The 13636-nt window shown below is 45.0% G+C and overlaps 1 protein-coding gene across 2 annotated transcripts in view; it reads right to left on the bottom strand.

Annotated features, from left to right (window-relative positions):
- The window catches only part of SYNDIG1 (synapse differentiation inducing 1), a 143732-nt gene extending 142284 nt beyond the window's left edge, over window positions 1–1448 (bottom strand). For both annotated transcript variants that reach the window (XR_002102737.1, XM_019544035.1), the window contains exon 1: window positions 878–1448. Coding sequence is in view for 1 of the 2 variants with exons in the window: in XM_019544035.1 (XP_019399580.1) it covers window positions 878–1357 (480 nt within the window). In the remaining variant the exon portion in view is untranslated. The remainder of the gene's footprint in view (window positions 1–877) is intronic.
- Window positions 1449–13636: the final 12188 nt, after the last annotated feature.

Below are 13636 nucleotides of genomic sequence, written 5' to 3' on the forward strand. Positions count from 1 at the left end.
AAAAAAAAAAATCTACTTTTTGTTGTGGTATCTGAGTCAATCACAGCATAGCACTATCTCTTCACAAGAGGTGCAAAGCTCTATGCCTGACCATTTATTAGACGTCCACTTGTGGAAGAAATGCACAAGGGGATATTTAGCTTTCTAAGTTTTGCCTAGATTATATCAGGCTAAAGTTGCATGTTTATTCACATATCACCTTAGCTCTTTGGTATGCTAAGAGCTCATGAGGAGAACTTGGCACCATATTTCAGTTGAATATATTACCTACCAAAAAAAAATGCAGGTTTAGGTCCATAGAAGTTATTCATGATTTTGTGAAAAGGTTGGCTGCCCAGTTTACCCACAAAAGGCTAAAAATCAGGAAGGTTCAAAAAGCTTCATTTCAACTTTGTCTAAATGAAGTATGATGAATTTTGGTTTGCTTTGGGGTAAGCAGAATGAATGCTATCATTTGTCCAGCAAATATCAGTCATTTGCAGTTTGATTCATGACATAACAATGGCTCGTTTTGACATGCTCATTAGGACAGATGGTAGTGAAAAGAGGTTTGGAGAATGTTAGCTAGTCCTAACCCTGATCCAGCATAGCATGTGTGACCCTGGAAGGATATGAGTAGCTTTGCTGAAGTCCAGGGTGATATCCACACCCCCATGAAGTCAACTGGAATTTTGCCCTTTGGCTTGAGTAGATCAAGGACTTCATCTGATGAGATAAAAGGCTCTGCTGCCTTGCTGGATCAGGGCCACAGACATTAACTAGTACTGCCCACACCGGTGTTTGAAGGTGGCATCATGAGCTCCCCACATCATCCCCAAGCCATCCCCTTCCACCCCACTCAAATCACAGCCATGTCAGGCAACAGGTAGAATCTAACCTCCAGCTCCTGAAAATCCTCCTCCTCCTCCACGTCATAGGAGAGCGTATGGATCTTGATGTCATCACCTGAGAGGTCAATGAACTTGCTGTCAGGATACTCCAAGCTGTCCTTGGTGGGTGAGCGGTCCTCGATGAAGGTGGTCTCACAGCATTCAGCATTCACGCTGTCCCCCCATGCCCGCAGCATGTTCTCTGAGTACAAGATGATGTTGGGACGGTAGTGGGACTCCACAGTCTGCTGCAGCGTGTTGGGGTCAAGCAGCTGCTGCACGGAGTCATTCTTTCCATTCTCCAGGCAGCCCTGAGGGGGCAGGTTTCCTGCTCTGCGGCTCTGATACTGTGGGGTTGGGTACACAGAGACAAGGCCATCTCTGTTCTCTGCCACTAAGTTCCTTGTGTTAATTAAGCCATTCCTTTTCCCAGCTTCACCAATTTTACTGTGCATTAGCACACTGTTCTGTTCAATTAAACCATCCATATTGCTTTTTCTTTTTTTCCCCCCCTTCCTCCTGCAGTGTTATTCACTAGTGACTTGGAAATACAGGTCACGCTGGAGTAACAGTTCTCATTGTCCTGGAGGGAAAAAATAAAAACCTGTGTGAGAAATACCGTACCAAGCAAATATCAGAGTTAACTAAATCAGCACTGGAATCAGGAGCTAACTCCTGCAGAAATCATGGCTCCAAGCTGGCAAGTTGCTTTACCATGCACCCCCAACTGCCCAGAGCAGTTTGCAAGACAAAGGACTTCATAGGGTTTTCATTGGCTGGTGCACATGAAAACCATAGGTTCACTTTTAACTCATGGCTGTCCAACTTATTTAGCCCCATGAGACAGGTTTCAACTATAGGGCTTTTTGTGGTTTGGACAATTTAACTCTGGCAGTAGGACTTGCCCTGTTGGCATGGCTGCCAGACTTACAGCGTTGACATGGCTCTGGAATCCAGGGGGTTAACACCACTGCCACCCACCCCTGGGTTCTGGGTTTGTCTGTGGCTGGCAAACCCTGAAGGCTGCAATTTAACCTTTTGGGCAAGGCATGCAACACCTGAACCTCCAGCTGGACAGCTCTGCTTTAACCAACCAGGGAGTGCTCATACAGATAGGCTGAAGCCTGCCTAAAACTTATGTTTTGGCCTTAAGGCACTCCAGGGAAGGAGAAGAATTTCAGGGAAGTGCAAACCACATGACAGACAGCATAAATATTACAAAGAACACACTGTGAAGCTTCCCGACTAAGATGACCCAGCAATGGAAACAACAGACACCGAGGTCTTGAGCTTCAACTTTGACAAAGTAATTATTTGGATGGATAAGGGGACTGCTGTGGATACAATGTATTTGGACTTCAGCAAGTTTTTTGGCAAGGTCCTACATGACCTTCTTATAAACAAACCACAGAAATGTAGGCAAGACAAAATTATTATAAAGCGGATAGAAAACTGGCTTGATAGCCACAGGCAAAGGGTAATTATAAATGGATCCCTATCAGAATGGCAGGAGGTTTTGAGTGAAGTACCACAGAAGTCTGTCCTGGACCCAGTGCTGTTCAATGGGTTTATTAATTATTTAGATGCTGGAATAGAGGATTTCTTGTGCAAACTTGCAGACATAACAAAACTGGGAAGGATTGCCAACACACTGGAGGACAGGAGTATAATTCAGAAGGATCTTGATAGATAAGAAGACTGGGCTGAAGCTAGCAAGATGAAGTCCAATGCAGATAAATGCAAGATGCTGCATCTCAGGAAGAATAATTAAAAACACAAAAACAAAACTCCAGGGCACATCTCTGTAAGTGGGGAACATGTCACTCATTGTCCCACATAATCAATGGGCAGGAAAACAGGTGACCCATGTTTTACCCAATGATCAGTGCCAGAACACATCCTGGAGCAGCTAATCCACTTCATTTGGCAAAGTATGCTTATACCTTTAGTGGTGCCTGCAGACTCATAGGCACTTATGCATGCTTCAGTAGTCAGATCACAGCCATATGCAGTATGGTATAAAAAGCTGTACGCTCTCTCCTCCCACCCAGTGTTATCTCAAGCTTCGGAGACACAAACCCCCGTTTGGACTACCACCTGCCATGGTGCAACAGCTAGGCCACTGGAGGGGACTGAACCCTGACCAGAAATGTAGGAGCTGCTTCAGTGAAAGGACCAGGCCCAATATTCCACCAGCAGTCAGAGGTTTATCAGTCTCATGCAGGGGCAGACAGAGAGCCAGGAGGCTGTTCCCTGTACCTTTCTTTAAAGCAGCTGGTCTTGGTTGCCAACAAAGTCAGGATATGTGGGCCAGAGAGGCAGTTTCTGTACTGCCAGTGTGATATATTTGTCAATGATAACCTTGATGCTCCTCTAATTGAGTCACCTGTGAGCCCTGTGCAGCGGCAGACAGTGTCTGTGGGCTTGAAGGCGAACAGAAGGGCAGACTGTGTTTCCACCCCATTCAGTCACTCGGTATCTGCTGGGCAACACTGGCATCAGAGGAACTCCAGATGACAAGAGTTTTGGGGGAAACCATGAGGGGCCTGTTCTCTTCATGGGTGCCACACAGCAAGGCTAAGTGATTTCCTCAAGGTCACATGGGATGTCACTGCCAGGAAAGTGAGCCTGGGTTTACCCAAATACTAGGGCAGTAACTTTATCACTAATCCAGCCTTCCTCCACCATGGAATCCTTGGTAAAGAATTTCCTGGTCTGGGCTGTGATACAGCACATCATACTGAAAGCCATCTAGAAGGCAAGCTGGAGGGGTGGGGGGCGGTAGCAGAGGAATAACCATTTTACATGTCCCAGAAGCCTGCAACTGCAAACCCCTCACACCCACTGAATTCTTGCTAATCTCTCTGCCTTCCTTCAACCCTGGCAGCTGCTCACTGTTTTCAGAAATTTCAGCCTTATGGTCTGAGAAAGAAGGGAAACCGATTCCCTCTAAACTGTCTGGAAAATGTTTCCCCAAAGCAAGACTGCATCTGTGCCGGGGTGCAAATAGGACTGGATTTCCCAGAGATTGCCCCTGATTTTGCAGTTGTGCTTTAAGTGTTATTATTTCCAGTGTGACTGTCACATTAGTAGATATTTGTCTCCCCAACTGTTGCAAGCTATTCTGCTGTGGAGGATACCATGAGTCAAGAGAATAAAGGTTTGTGGGGGGGAAGAGGGGATAGGGAGGAGTCTGGCCAGGAGTCATTTTCATTTCTATTAGCCTTAGTGTAACCCCCCTGTTTTGGGCCACACAAGACCTAAGGAACCCACAGCACTCACATCTGCAGCGTGAGCCAGAATACGCTTTCCTCTATGTTGTAAGATTACAAATTCATTAACAAATGATGTGACTCAGACTCCAACACCGAACATAGATCAATCTGCCTCTTTTCATGGGGGCTACAAAGGGGCATCTGAGACCAAAATGGGGCTACATCATATGATGAAAAAGTATTTTTGGCCAAGTGCCTTTTTTCATGGAGACTGACTTTCCTCTGGTGCTGCTGCTGTCTGAAATACAGAGTTGCCCATCACATCAGCAGGGGAGTCTAGATGAGCACTCCCTCCTAAGATCTGATGATAAGCCCGTAACATCAATTGACTCCCAATGGCTTTTGGATTGGGCCCTTTAAAACCAATTCCCTTCTGGAGGGTGACCAACTCTAAGTACTGTCCAGGGGGAAAGCTGAATTATGTATCTTTTTAATTGAAGCTTCATTGCCTCTTTTCTCCATTTCCTGCCAATGGAGTGGAGGGTAAGAGAACCTGTAGTATGTCATGGCCAGGAACACTCCAGCCCTTAATGCCAATTTCCTTGGGAGAACACTAGGCTTTCAATATCTGCTGTCTCTGTGCAGGCTTATAGGAGACATTTATAACCTCTATAACAGCTGTTCTACTGCTTTTACATAAAGAATTATGCAGGAAGCTTTTCTGCTGTACAGGAAAGAAAGAAGGGTTTGGTAGCTGTTACTGGTATTTTCAGGGCACTCCAGGTTCTTCTGGGTTAGCAAGTTGAAACTGGCACCTCACACTAGCTATGAACTCACTCTGACAGATTTAATAGGACAGATGCAGGGGAACAAAATGCAACCACAGTGAAATACTGCAAAATTACACCAGGGATAAATCTGGCCCCAAATCAGTGGGATCCTGCTGAGAAAATTAAACTAATTTGCAGATGAACAAGGAAGCCAGAGTTCAGTTTCACTGAAAAGACTAAGCTTAATGCTTTAAATCCCTTTTCAGCCTAGGCAGATTCAGAACAGGTGCCCCATCTTTCTGATGTTCATTTTCTGAATTCAGTTGTAGGAAGGACAGTGCTTTTTGTCAGGCCAATCAAACAATAGTCATGATTTTCTAACCATGCAACTGCTGTAAAGAGGTGTGGGTGAGAAGTGGGTTGCTTCCTATGCTAGGGGTCTATCCAAGACACTGGATGGGGATCAGCTTTGGAGCTCACCAAGGTGATTGATTCTGGAGCAATACAAGTATTCACCGGTCAATTCCTGACATGCCTTTTCTTGGGCACATCACTTTAGTATTCTCACCCCACAATAAAAATCTATGCTAAAAGGACACCCTTAGGTGGAGCAGGTCCAAAAATGGAAGCAGCCCTCAAAGATCTGTATTCTGCTCCGGCCTTCTCCTCAGAATTCCTAAGTCTGAATGCCCAGTTAACTCCTAGGAAAACACCAGACATTTCCTCCTCAAATTCTCACTGTTATTCATGACATCTTTTCACTATGACTGCTGAGGCACCCCCTTCAAATGGATTCAGGCTGTTGCCAAGAAGGGAGGAACTCAATGTACCCCTGCCATGGAGCAAAAGGGTGGTCATAAGCAGCCTAGAGCGTCACTGACCTACCTTCCTTGATGGTTCTGATCTCCCTCAGATCCCCTGATTCAGAGTGGCATGTAGTAAGTGGAGAAGAGGAGCCTGTCCCCAACCCCAAAGACATTCTTTCCCTTGTGGGGTTGCCTGTAAGAGGACCTCAGTCATGTCTAAGTAGCTATTTCAAGAATCTATTGGAAATTATTTCCTGGCTTGGACTCTACAGGAAATGATTTATTTCTAGGTCAGGGGTTTACAAACAGCTTATTTGGGCATAAGACAGATGCCTATGTTAAATAACTCTCCTCTGCAGGAATGGTTGCAATGGCTAATTTCCTTCATAAATGAATATTCTTAACAGGGGCTTGATTCCAAAGGAGGACGTGACCTGGGCCTAAAGGCTGCAGCTGGTCCTTTGCTGAACAGCCCTTTGCAAGAACAGCAGAGCAGCTGTTCGCTGTGTTTAGTCTATCAACAGCTATTTTTCCCTAGGCTGAAGCTAATGTGGAGCCTGAGCACCTTGTCTGATACAACTGGTTTGCTGTGTCAGGCAAGTCATGCACAAGATTCTACAGTGCTGTCAGCGGGTCTGGTTCAAAGGCAGAGATCTTTGAGCCTTAGGTGTATTCAAACAAGCTCCTGATGAGCATTAGGAGCAAGATGAATCAACAGATTATGATGTTCTTCTTAGGAGCCCTGTGCCAATAGGAGAAAGCTCTAGTTATAGTAAAGATGGCTGATGTGGTTAGGGTATTGGTCTAGAACCCAGGATATCTGGGTTCAATTCCTGCTTTTCCATAGTCTTCTTCTGCAACCCTGAGCCATTTATATAATGCCTCTTTGCCTCCTCTCCCTCTCTGTAACATCTACTTTTAATTCCTCAGTCCAAATGATCAAGTCCCTATATGAACTGGGAGCAGCATTTGACCTCTCAATCTATAAGGACAGGCCTTGACTACTCTGCTACTACATCCCTGCTCTTATCCATAAACCATGTTCAATGGTCTTTGGGCAGGGGCAGACTCTGCACTGTAATATGGATGCCATGTAATTAATTATGGTGACTGTAAAAGGAAGGCAAGCTCCCCTGAAATGCTACGTTGTGGCCACCTGCAGGAGAAAATGTCCCTCAGATGCTGCGCTGTGCTCACGTCCACTTCTGTGCAATGCATCTAATGCCCTCTCCCAACACTAGCATGGCATTCATTCATTCATGTCACTGTATCTGTAACTGATATAGATGACAAGCACAAGGTAAATTCTTTTTAAAACAGCATGGAATCAACTTGTGGAACTCACTGCCAAAAGATGCTGCAGAGGCTGGAATTTAACTACATCCGCTCTGTGCCACAGAGAGCCAGAATGCTTGGCTCTATGGACCAGGGGTCTGACCCAGTGTGGCATCTCTTATGCTCATAACCATTACTCTATCTGAGATCTCTTAATGCATTCCCCATTATTAAACAGTCACTACATACCATATGAGCAACTGAAACCCAGTGGGCAGCTGGAACTGGAATCCAAGACTCCCCATACCACCAGGGTAGTGTCTTTACCACACAGCTACAGAGTCGGGTCTCTTTTTTCTTTGCTTTCCTTCTGGCTCCAAGATTCTTATACTATTGGCTGCCCAGCTTCAATGGGCGGGGTGGAGGACACCTTTCTCACCAGGGCTATCCTATTGCCTGGAGGTGGGGGCACTCTCCTGGGAAGTTGAACATGGACTCCCGCACATGCCCCACTACCTGGACAGGTGTTCTGACCACTATTTACTGAGTGACACCACTCCTGCTGGCATCACCTTGATGTGTTCTTATGATGAACGTAGGCATAACTGTAAAGTGACCAAAATGCTGGCCTGTATCCATAGATGCTTCTCAAGCAAATCCTGGGACATCATTCTCCCTTTGTTCTCAGCCTTGGTGAGGCCGCAGCTGGAGTACTGCATCCAGTTTTGGGCTCCACAATTCAAAAAGGATGTGGAGAAGCTTGAGAGAGTCCAGAGAAGAGCCACGCACATGATCAGAGGTCAGGAAAACAGACTTTACAGCGACAGGCTGAGAGCCATGGGACTCTTTAGCCTGGAAAAGCGCAGGCTCAGGGGTGATCTGATGGCCACCAATAAGTTTATTGGGGTGACCACCAGGATCTGGGGGAACGTTTGTTCACCACAGCGCCCCAAGGGATGACTAGGTCGAACAGTCACAAACTCCTGCAAGACCATTTCAGGCTGGACATAAGGAAGAATTTCTTTACTGTCTGAGCCCCCAGGTCTGGAACAGTCTGCCATCGGAGGTGGTTCAAGCACCTACATTGAACACCTTCAGAAGTAAATTGGATGCTTATCTTGCTGGGATCCTATGACCCCAGCTGACTTCCTGGCCTTTGGGCAGAGGCTGGACTCAATGATCTTCTCAGGTCTCTTCCAGCCCTAATGTCTATGAAATCTATGAAATCTATGAAACTGCATTGTGGATGGGGCACAATACTTTTGTTATTATATCTAGCAGGTCAGCCTTTCAGAGACACTTGACACAGGTATGACTACTATAAGGGATCCCAAATAGACGAGAGGCAGGCAGTGAGCTACCCTAAGTGGGGCAGTTCAAGGCTTGCAGAAAGAAAGCCCATGAGATCCCTGGGGAATCATAATTTCAGACTGAGGAGCCCCAGTTCTGCCTGAGTCCTTCTTCAGGCACCTAAGGTCTTGATTGGCTCTGCTCCAAAGTAACGGGCCCAAGGTCAAACAGGAAACCTACTGGGGAGCCAAGAATTGAAAAATAAGGCTGTCTCTCTGATGTGACAGACAGTGGCAGGGAGCACAGCTGTGAACATGCCCTGCCCTGATCTGTATGTGCCACATGTTGGTACACTGTCACAACAGCAGTGTTGGGCACCCTTAGGAACAAACCCAAGACTGAGACCAGTACTGGGCATGGACCAAAATGTCGCTTTGTGACATTTCTTTCAGATTGCAAAATGTGTGGAGCAGTTGCTGGGGTAGGGGAAGCAGGGGAAGTACACATTCTCTCCCTAGCATCCTCCAGCATGATGTGGACACATTCAGTGTTGTCCTGAGACTTAATGCTTCAACCATGGGACTGTCTTCCTTCCTGGGGTCAGCCTCCCAGTATTGCACTAGAGAGCCAAGGAGGCCTCAAAAAGATGAGTGCTTAGGGCTTAACAACAAGGCTGAAATCCTGGCCCTATTCCAGAAGTGTCCATACATGTGCTCTGGGGTTGGGGGAGAGTGGGGGCATTTTAATTAGAGCAGCTTTAATTAAAGCAGTTTTTTTGGGTATTCAGTGTCCCATACTTCAAAATGGCAGTGGGGGTGCTTTAAATAAAGTTTGCTTGATGAGCTTTAAAGCACCCCCACCACTGTTTTGAAACACGGTGACACTGAATACATGTGACGGTGAAGCTGCTGGAGTGTGCTAATTAGAATATGTCACAGCATGCTTCCCACACATGTATAGGCACCAGTGGGCATACTGCATGCGTCCTTTAAAGGTTTCACAGGAATGCATAGCAGAGGTATTTGTCCAGGTAAAGGAAGGCACCATGGGGAAAGGCCCACAGGGTGCTCCATAAATGTGGCTTTATTTGGAATAAACTGTGTATGACAGGCAGCTCCCAAAACATAATGAAGAGCAGGGACTGCTGCTGCTTGGGGCTCCAGAGTGACTGCTACAGTGTGGCATATATCAGGCTGTCCCTCTCTGTGAATTCTCATCATCGACAAGGAGAATATTGTTTGGCTCAAGTAGCATTTGGGAAAATGCAATTTCAAACAAGCCTTATCTTTTGCCTTCAAGCTCAACTGTCAAATGCCCTTCCTGTTGTCTAAATGTGTGAATGTGGTCCAGATAACAAGCAGCATGGGGCTCACCCTGAGAGGCCATTTACAATGCCGTGGTCTGGATGGTAAACATATCCCTTCTCTCCCAAGCAATGCTAGGGACTGACTGGCCAGGGGTGGATGGAGACGCAAGTGGAGCACCTGTGGTCCTTTCTCGATAGGGGACAGATGGAGCACCTGGTGTCCTTGCTCAACTAGGGACAAATGGAGCATCTTGGGTCCTTGCTCCACTGAGAAAACAATGGAGACTAATCCTGCTTCCACCTTACCAGATGCACAGACTCCCAGTGCCCTGTCATACAGGCTGGTCAGGACAGGTCAAGGAAGGTGTAAGTTGGAGGAACCTATTACTACAGTGTGAAAAAGCAAGATCTGTTTGGTAATATCTTTACTGAATCAACTACGTAGTTGAGAGAGATGTTACACATGCTTTCAGGCAAAGAGTGCCTTTCCTTAGGTCTGGGAAAACTTAAGCTAAATACTAGGTAGAACAACAGCTTTTGTTTAACCCCATTATGCAAATAAAAATGGTCTTTTAAGAAGTCAAGGGAACAGTCAAGCTGTAGAGCAAAGACAAGTCACCAAAAGAAGTTACAGACTTGTGGAAGGGCATTTCATGCCACAAAGCTTGTCCACTGTCCCTAACTATATAGTTGGCATGAAGAGATTACCAAACAAATCCTACTTCCCTGGTCTGTGACAGCTATAACGACATTACAGTGGTACTACTACTTAGATAGGCAGACATTTTTTAACAGTACTTAGTGAGTTTGTGCACCCTACTTGAGACACCTGATTATCATAACTGGGGGCTCAGAGCCTCTCAAAAACTTGCTGACTCAATCAACTTGAATTAGCCACCCCAAAAATCAGTGTCACACAAAATCACTTGTTGAAGAAGGGAGTGGAAAGCAACAGACATAGGCTTATATGAAAATGTTTGATAGTAATCTGGGAATCTGATCTCATTTTTGAGTCTTAGGTTCCCAAGTAACTGAATCTTTGGTAAACGGGACTTTGCTCTTAAGTCACTTGAGAGGATGAATGCTTCTGAAAAGAAAATTATCTGCAATGGACAGTCTAGCTATTACGCTGGTCACCTAGAGTTTATGCAGGTGCTCTAGAATCTGAGTGTGAGAAGCATGCACCTACAAATACTCCTCCATCACACAACCTGTTAGGATAGATCCCCCAGATTTAAGGCAAGGAGCTGTGTTTTTACTTCGGATAAGTTTCTGGGATAAAATCTCCAGCACACCTATTCACTACTAAGAGTCATGGAAAACTAAACACAAATTTGGCTAGAATTCAATGGAGGCTGTTAAGTAAAAGGAACCTTCTCCTAAGTTGCCAGCTCACATTTATTTATGGCCAATCTCATTCATATTGGCCAATTTCATATGACCCATTCATTCTTATGACAATCATTTCCTATAGCATCAGAAGCACTCCTCCCTCCCTGGAGTCTGCCCCCATGATGTATTTCTGAGCAATCACACCACCTCTCAGCTTTAGTTTTGCCAGCCAGAGCAGACCCATTTCTTCCAGTCTCCTCCCCCGTGACAGCCTCTGCATTCCTCCATCATCATAAGACCTCTTCTTTACTCCTGCTGCAGCCTGAATCAATCATTCCTGAATATGGGGGGCCAGAACTGTGCCCAGTACTCCAGAAGAGATCTTTACCAGGGTCTTCCACAATGGCAACAATATTTCCCTGTTTCTATTGGAAATACTTTTTTCTGGTACATCCTAAGATTGCCTTTGCCTTTTCCACAGCTACATTGCTTTGATGGCTCAGTCATTTGGTGATCACCTAGTACACCCAGAGCTTCTCCTTTGCAGTCATTTCCAAATGATGAGTTCTCAACTTATAGCAAAAAAAAAAAAATTGTTATTAATCCCAAAGGGCATGACCTGGTATTCTGTACTACTGAATTTCATCCCATTTTTTCACTGCAGTCCTCTGATTTGCCCAGTTCTTTTTGTACAATCTCCTGATTCTCTCTGGCTTTGATGATGCCTTCTAACTTTGTGCCATCAGCACATTTTACAAGCATACTCAAGTTTTTTGTGCCAAGGTCACTGCTGAAAGTAAACCCTTGCTCCATTTTACCTTCTTTTCCATTTACCTCCCTCTCTTTAATACTTCTTTCCTTTAATACCTGGTCTAAAGCCTCTGCATGCTACTGAAGTCAGACTAGCAGTCCTGCAATCACCCAGGTCACTGCTTTGTTCCTTTGTTATGTATCAATACTTCATTCCTTCTTCTCCAGTCACATGGGACCAACCTTGTGCCTTGCTACAATATCACATGACAGTTCTTTCTGAATAATGGTTAGAACAACAGGAAATACAGTGGTGGCAAACTAACCCAGTCAGCATGGTGAGAAGATCCTTGCTTATGGGCTACAGCGCAATGTACACCATTGCTAGCATTTGTCAGCAGCTGGCCAGCCTTCTGAACTCTGCCAAATAGATGGCTCCTCCAAACCTTAAGGGTGCAATTACCACATAGAGTTAACCATGTACGCTTCTTGAGAGTCCACACAACCCACAACGAAGGAAATGATGAACTGGCCATACATAACAATTAAACATTGTGAATTAATAGGTAATTTTTTTGTTATTAAGTATCAGTTGGTACTCCACCTGTGTCTGACATTGTTGCAAGGAGAAAAAATTTTCATGACTACATGGTATTCTTTTGTTAATAGAGCTAATGCATTCTTCCAGGCATTCAGAGAGGAGTCCCAAGTAATGATCCATCTCACTTATCTCAAGGAAGGTCAACGGGGATTAAATTGGGCTATATGCTCCAGGAAAATCACTTAACCCAGAAGTCATTTTAATCTGCTGATGGTTGACTACCCTACCACAGACTACCAGGAGTCGATGCTGCCTTCTAAGACTTCTTAGTACTACAGTAAGTACTGGGCTAGATGCTGCCCTGTTTTATTTTAATGCAATGATAGAAAGTGGCTTTGATCTTTTTTTTCCATGAAGTGAGATTCTTGAGCTGCTGGCCCTTGAGTTTTAATCAATAACCAACCTTTGCACTTCCAAACTGTGATATACAGTAGGAACAAGGTCAATGGTTGTGAAAGGATATGAAGAACAAGTGCAAGCACTTGTGTGTTTGTCCTCATGAATGAAGCAGGCATGCACTCTCAGAAAATAGCCACACAATTTCACCCTCTCACAAATAGATGTACCCAGGCTTTTTATTTCTGAGATGAGGGTTTAATTGAGTTAAGCTAAGCTACTTTCAAATATGTATTTTCAGCATCTTGAATCAAACCTGAAGCCTACACAGCCTAAATTATATTTGTAGAAAGGTCAATAATCTGTATGGAAAATTTTGCGTGTGCTGCTCTGTTAAAGCTGTCTCTGCCATCTCCTCCAAATTCCATTCTAATGCCTTATGTGAAAATATGAACATTTTTATGCCATGAATAATGAAGTATGAGATTTCTTAAAGGCTTCACTGGGCATGTCTACATGTTCATTAATACGCAGTAGTTACCATGCATTTAATTTAATACTTGTTTAATGAAGTAGTAACTAAAAGTGCAGTAACTATTGCAGCAAAACCCCTGGTTTTTCTTTTACAGTTTTTCTTTTTTGTTTTTATTTAAAAATGCATTCCCTCCCCTTCCCCAAACATTTCTGACTTTCTCTCTGCCCCCTCTATCCGTTATAAGTCATTACAAGTACTAGGTAAGCTAAGCTAAGTTCCTGTATACTGGGTGCTGCACTTCAGGAGGGATATGGACAACATGGAGAGGGCCCAGAGGAGGGTCACTCACATGATCAGGGGACAGCAGGGCAGGCCCTATGAGGAGAGGCTACAGGACCTGAACCTGTTCAGCCTCCACAAGAGCAGGCTGAGGAGGGATCTAGTGGCCTCTTACAAACTAGTCAGAGGGGACCAGCAGACACTGGGGGAGTCCCTGTTCCCCGTGCACTACCAGGAGTGACTAGAAATAACGGTCACAAGCTGGCAGAGGGTAGATTCAGACTAGACATCAGGAGGCGCTACTTCACTGTCAGGGCGGCTAGGATCTGGAA

This window comes from Crocodylus porosus, unplaced genomic scaffold, assembly GCF_001723895.1.
Source record: "Crocodylus porosus isolate Cpor-Errol unplaced genomic scaffold, CroPor_comp1, whole genome shotgun sequence".
NCBI classification, from domain to species: domain Eukaryota; kingdom Metazoa; phylum Chordata; order Crocodylia; family Crocodylidae; genus Crocodylus; species Crocodylus porosus.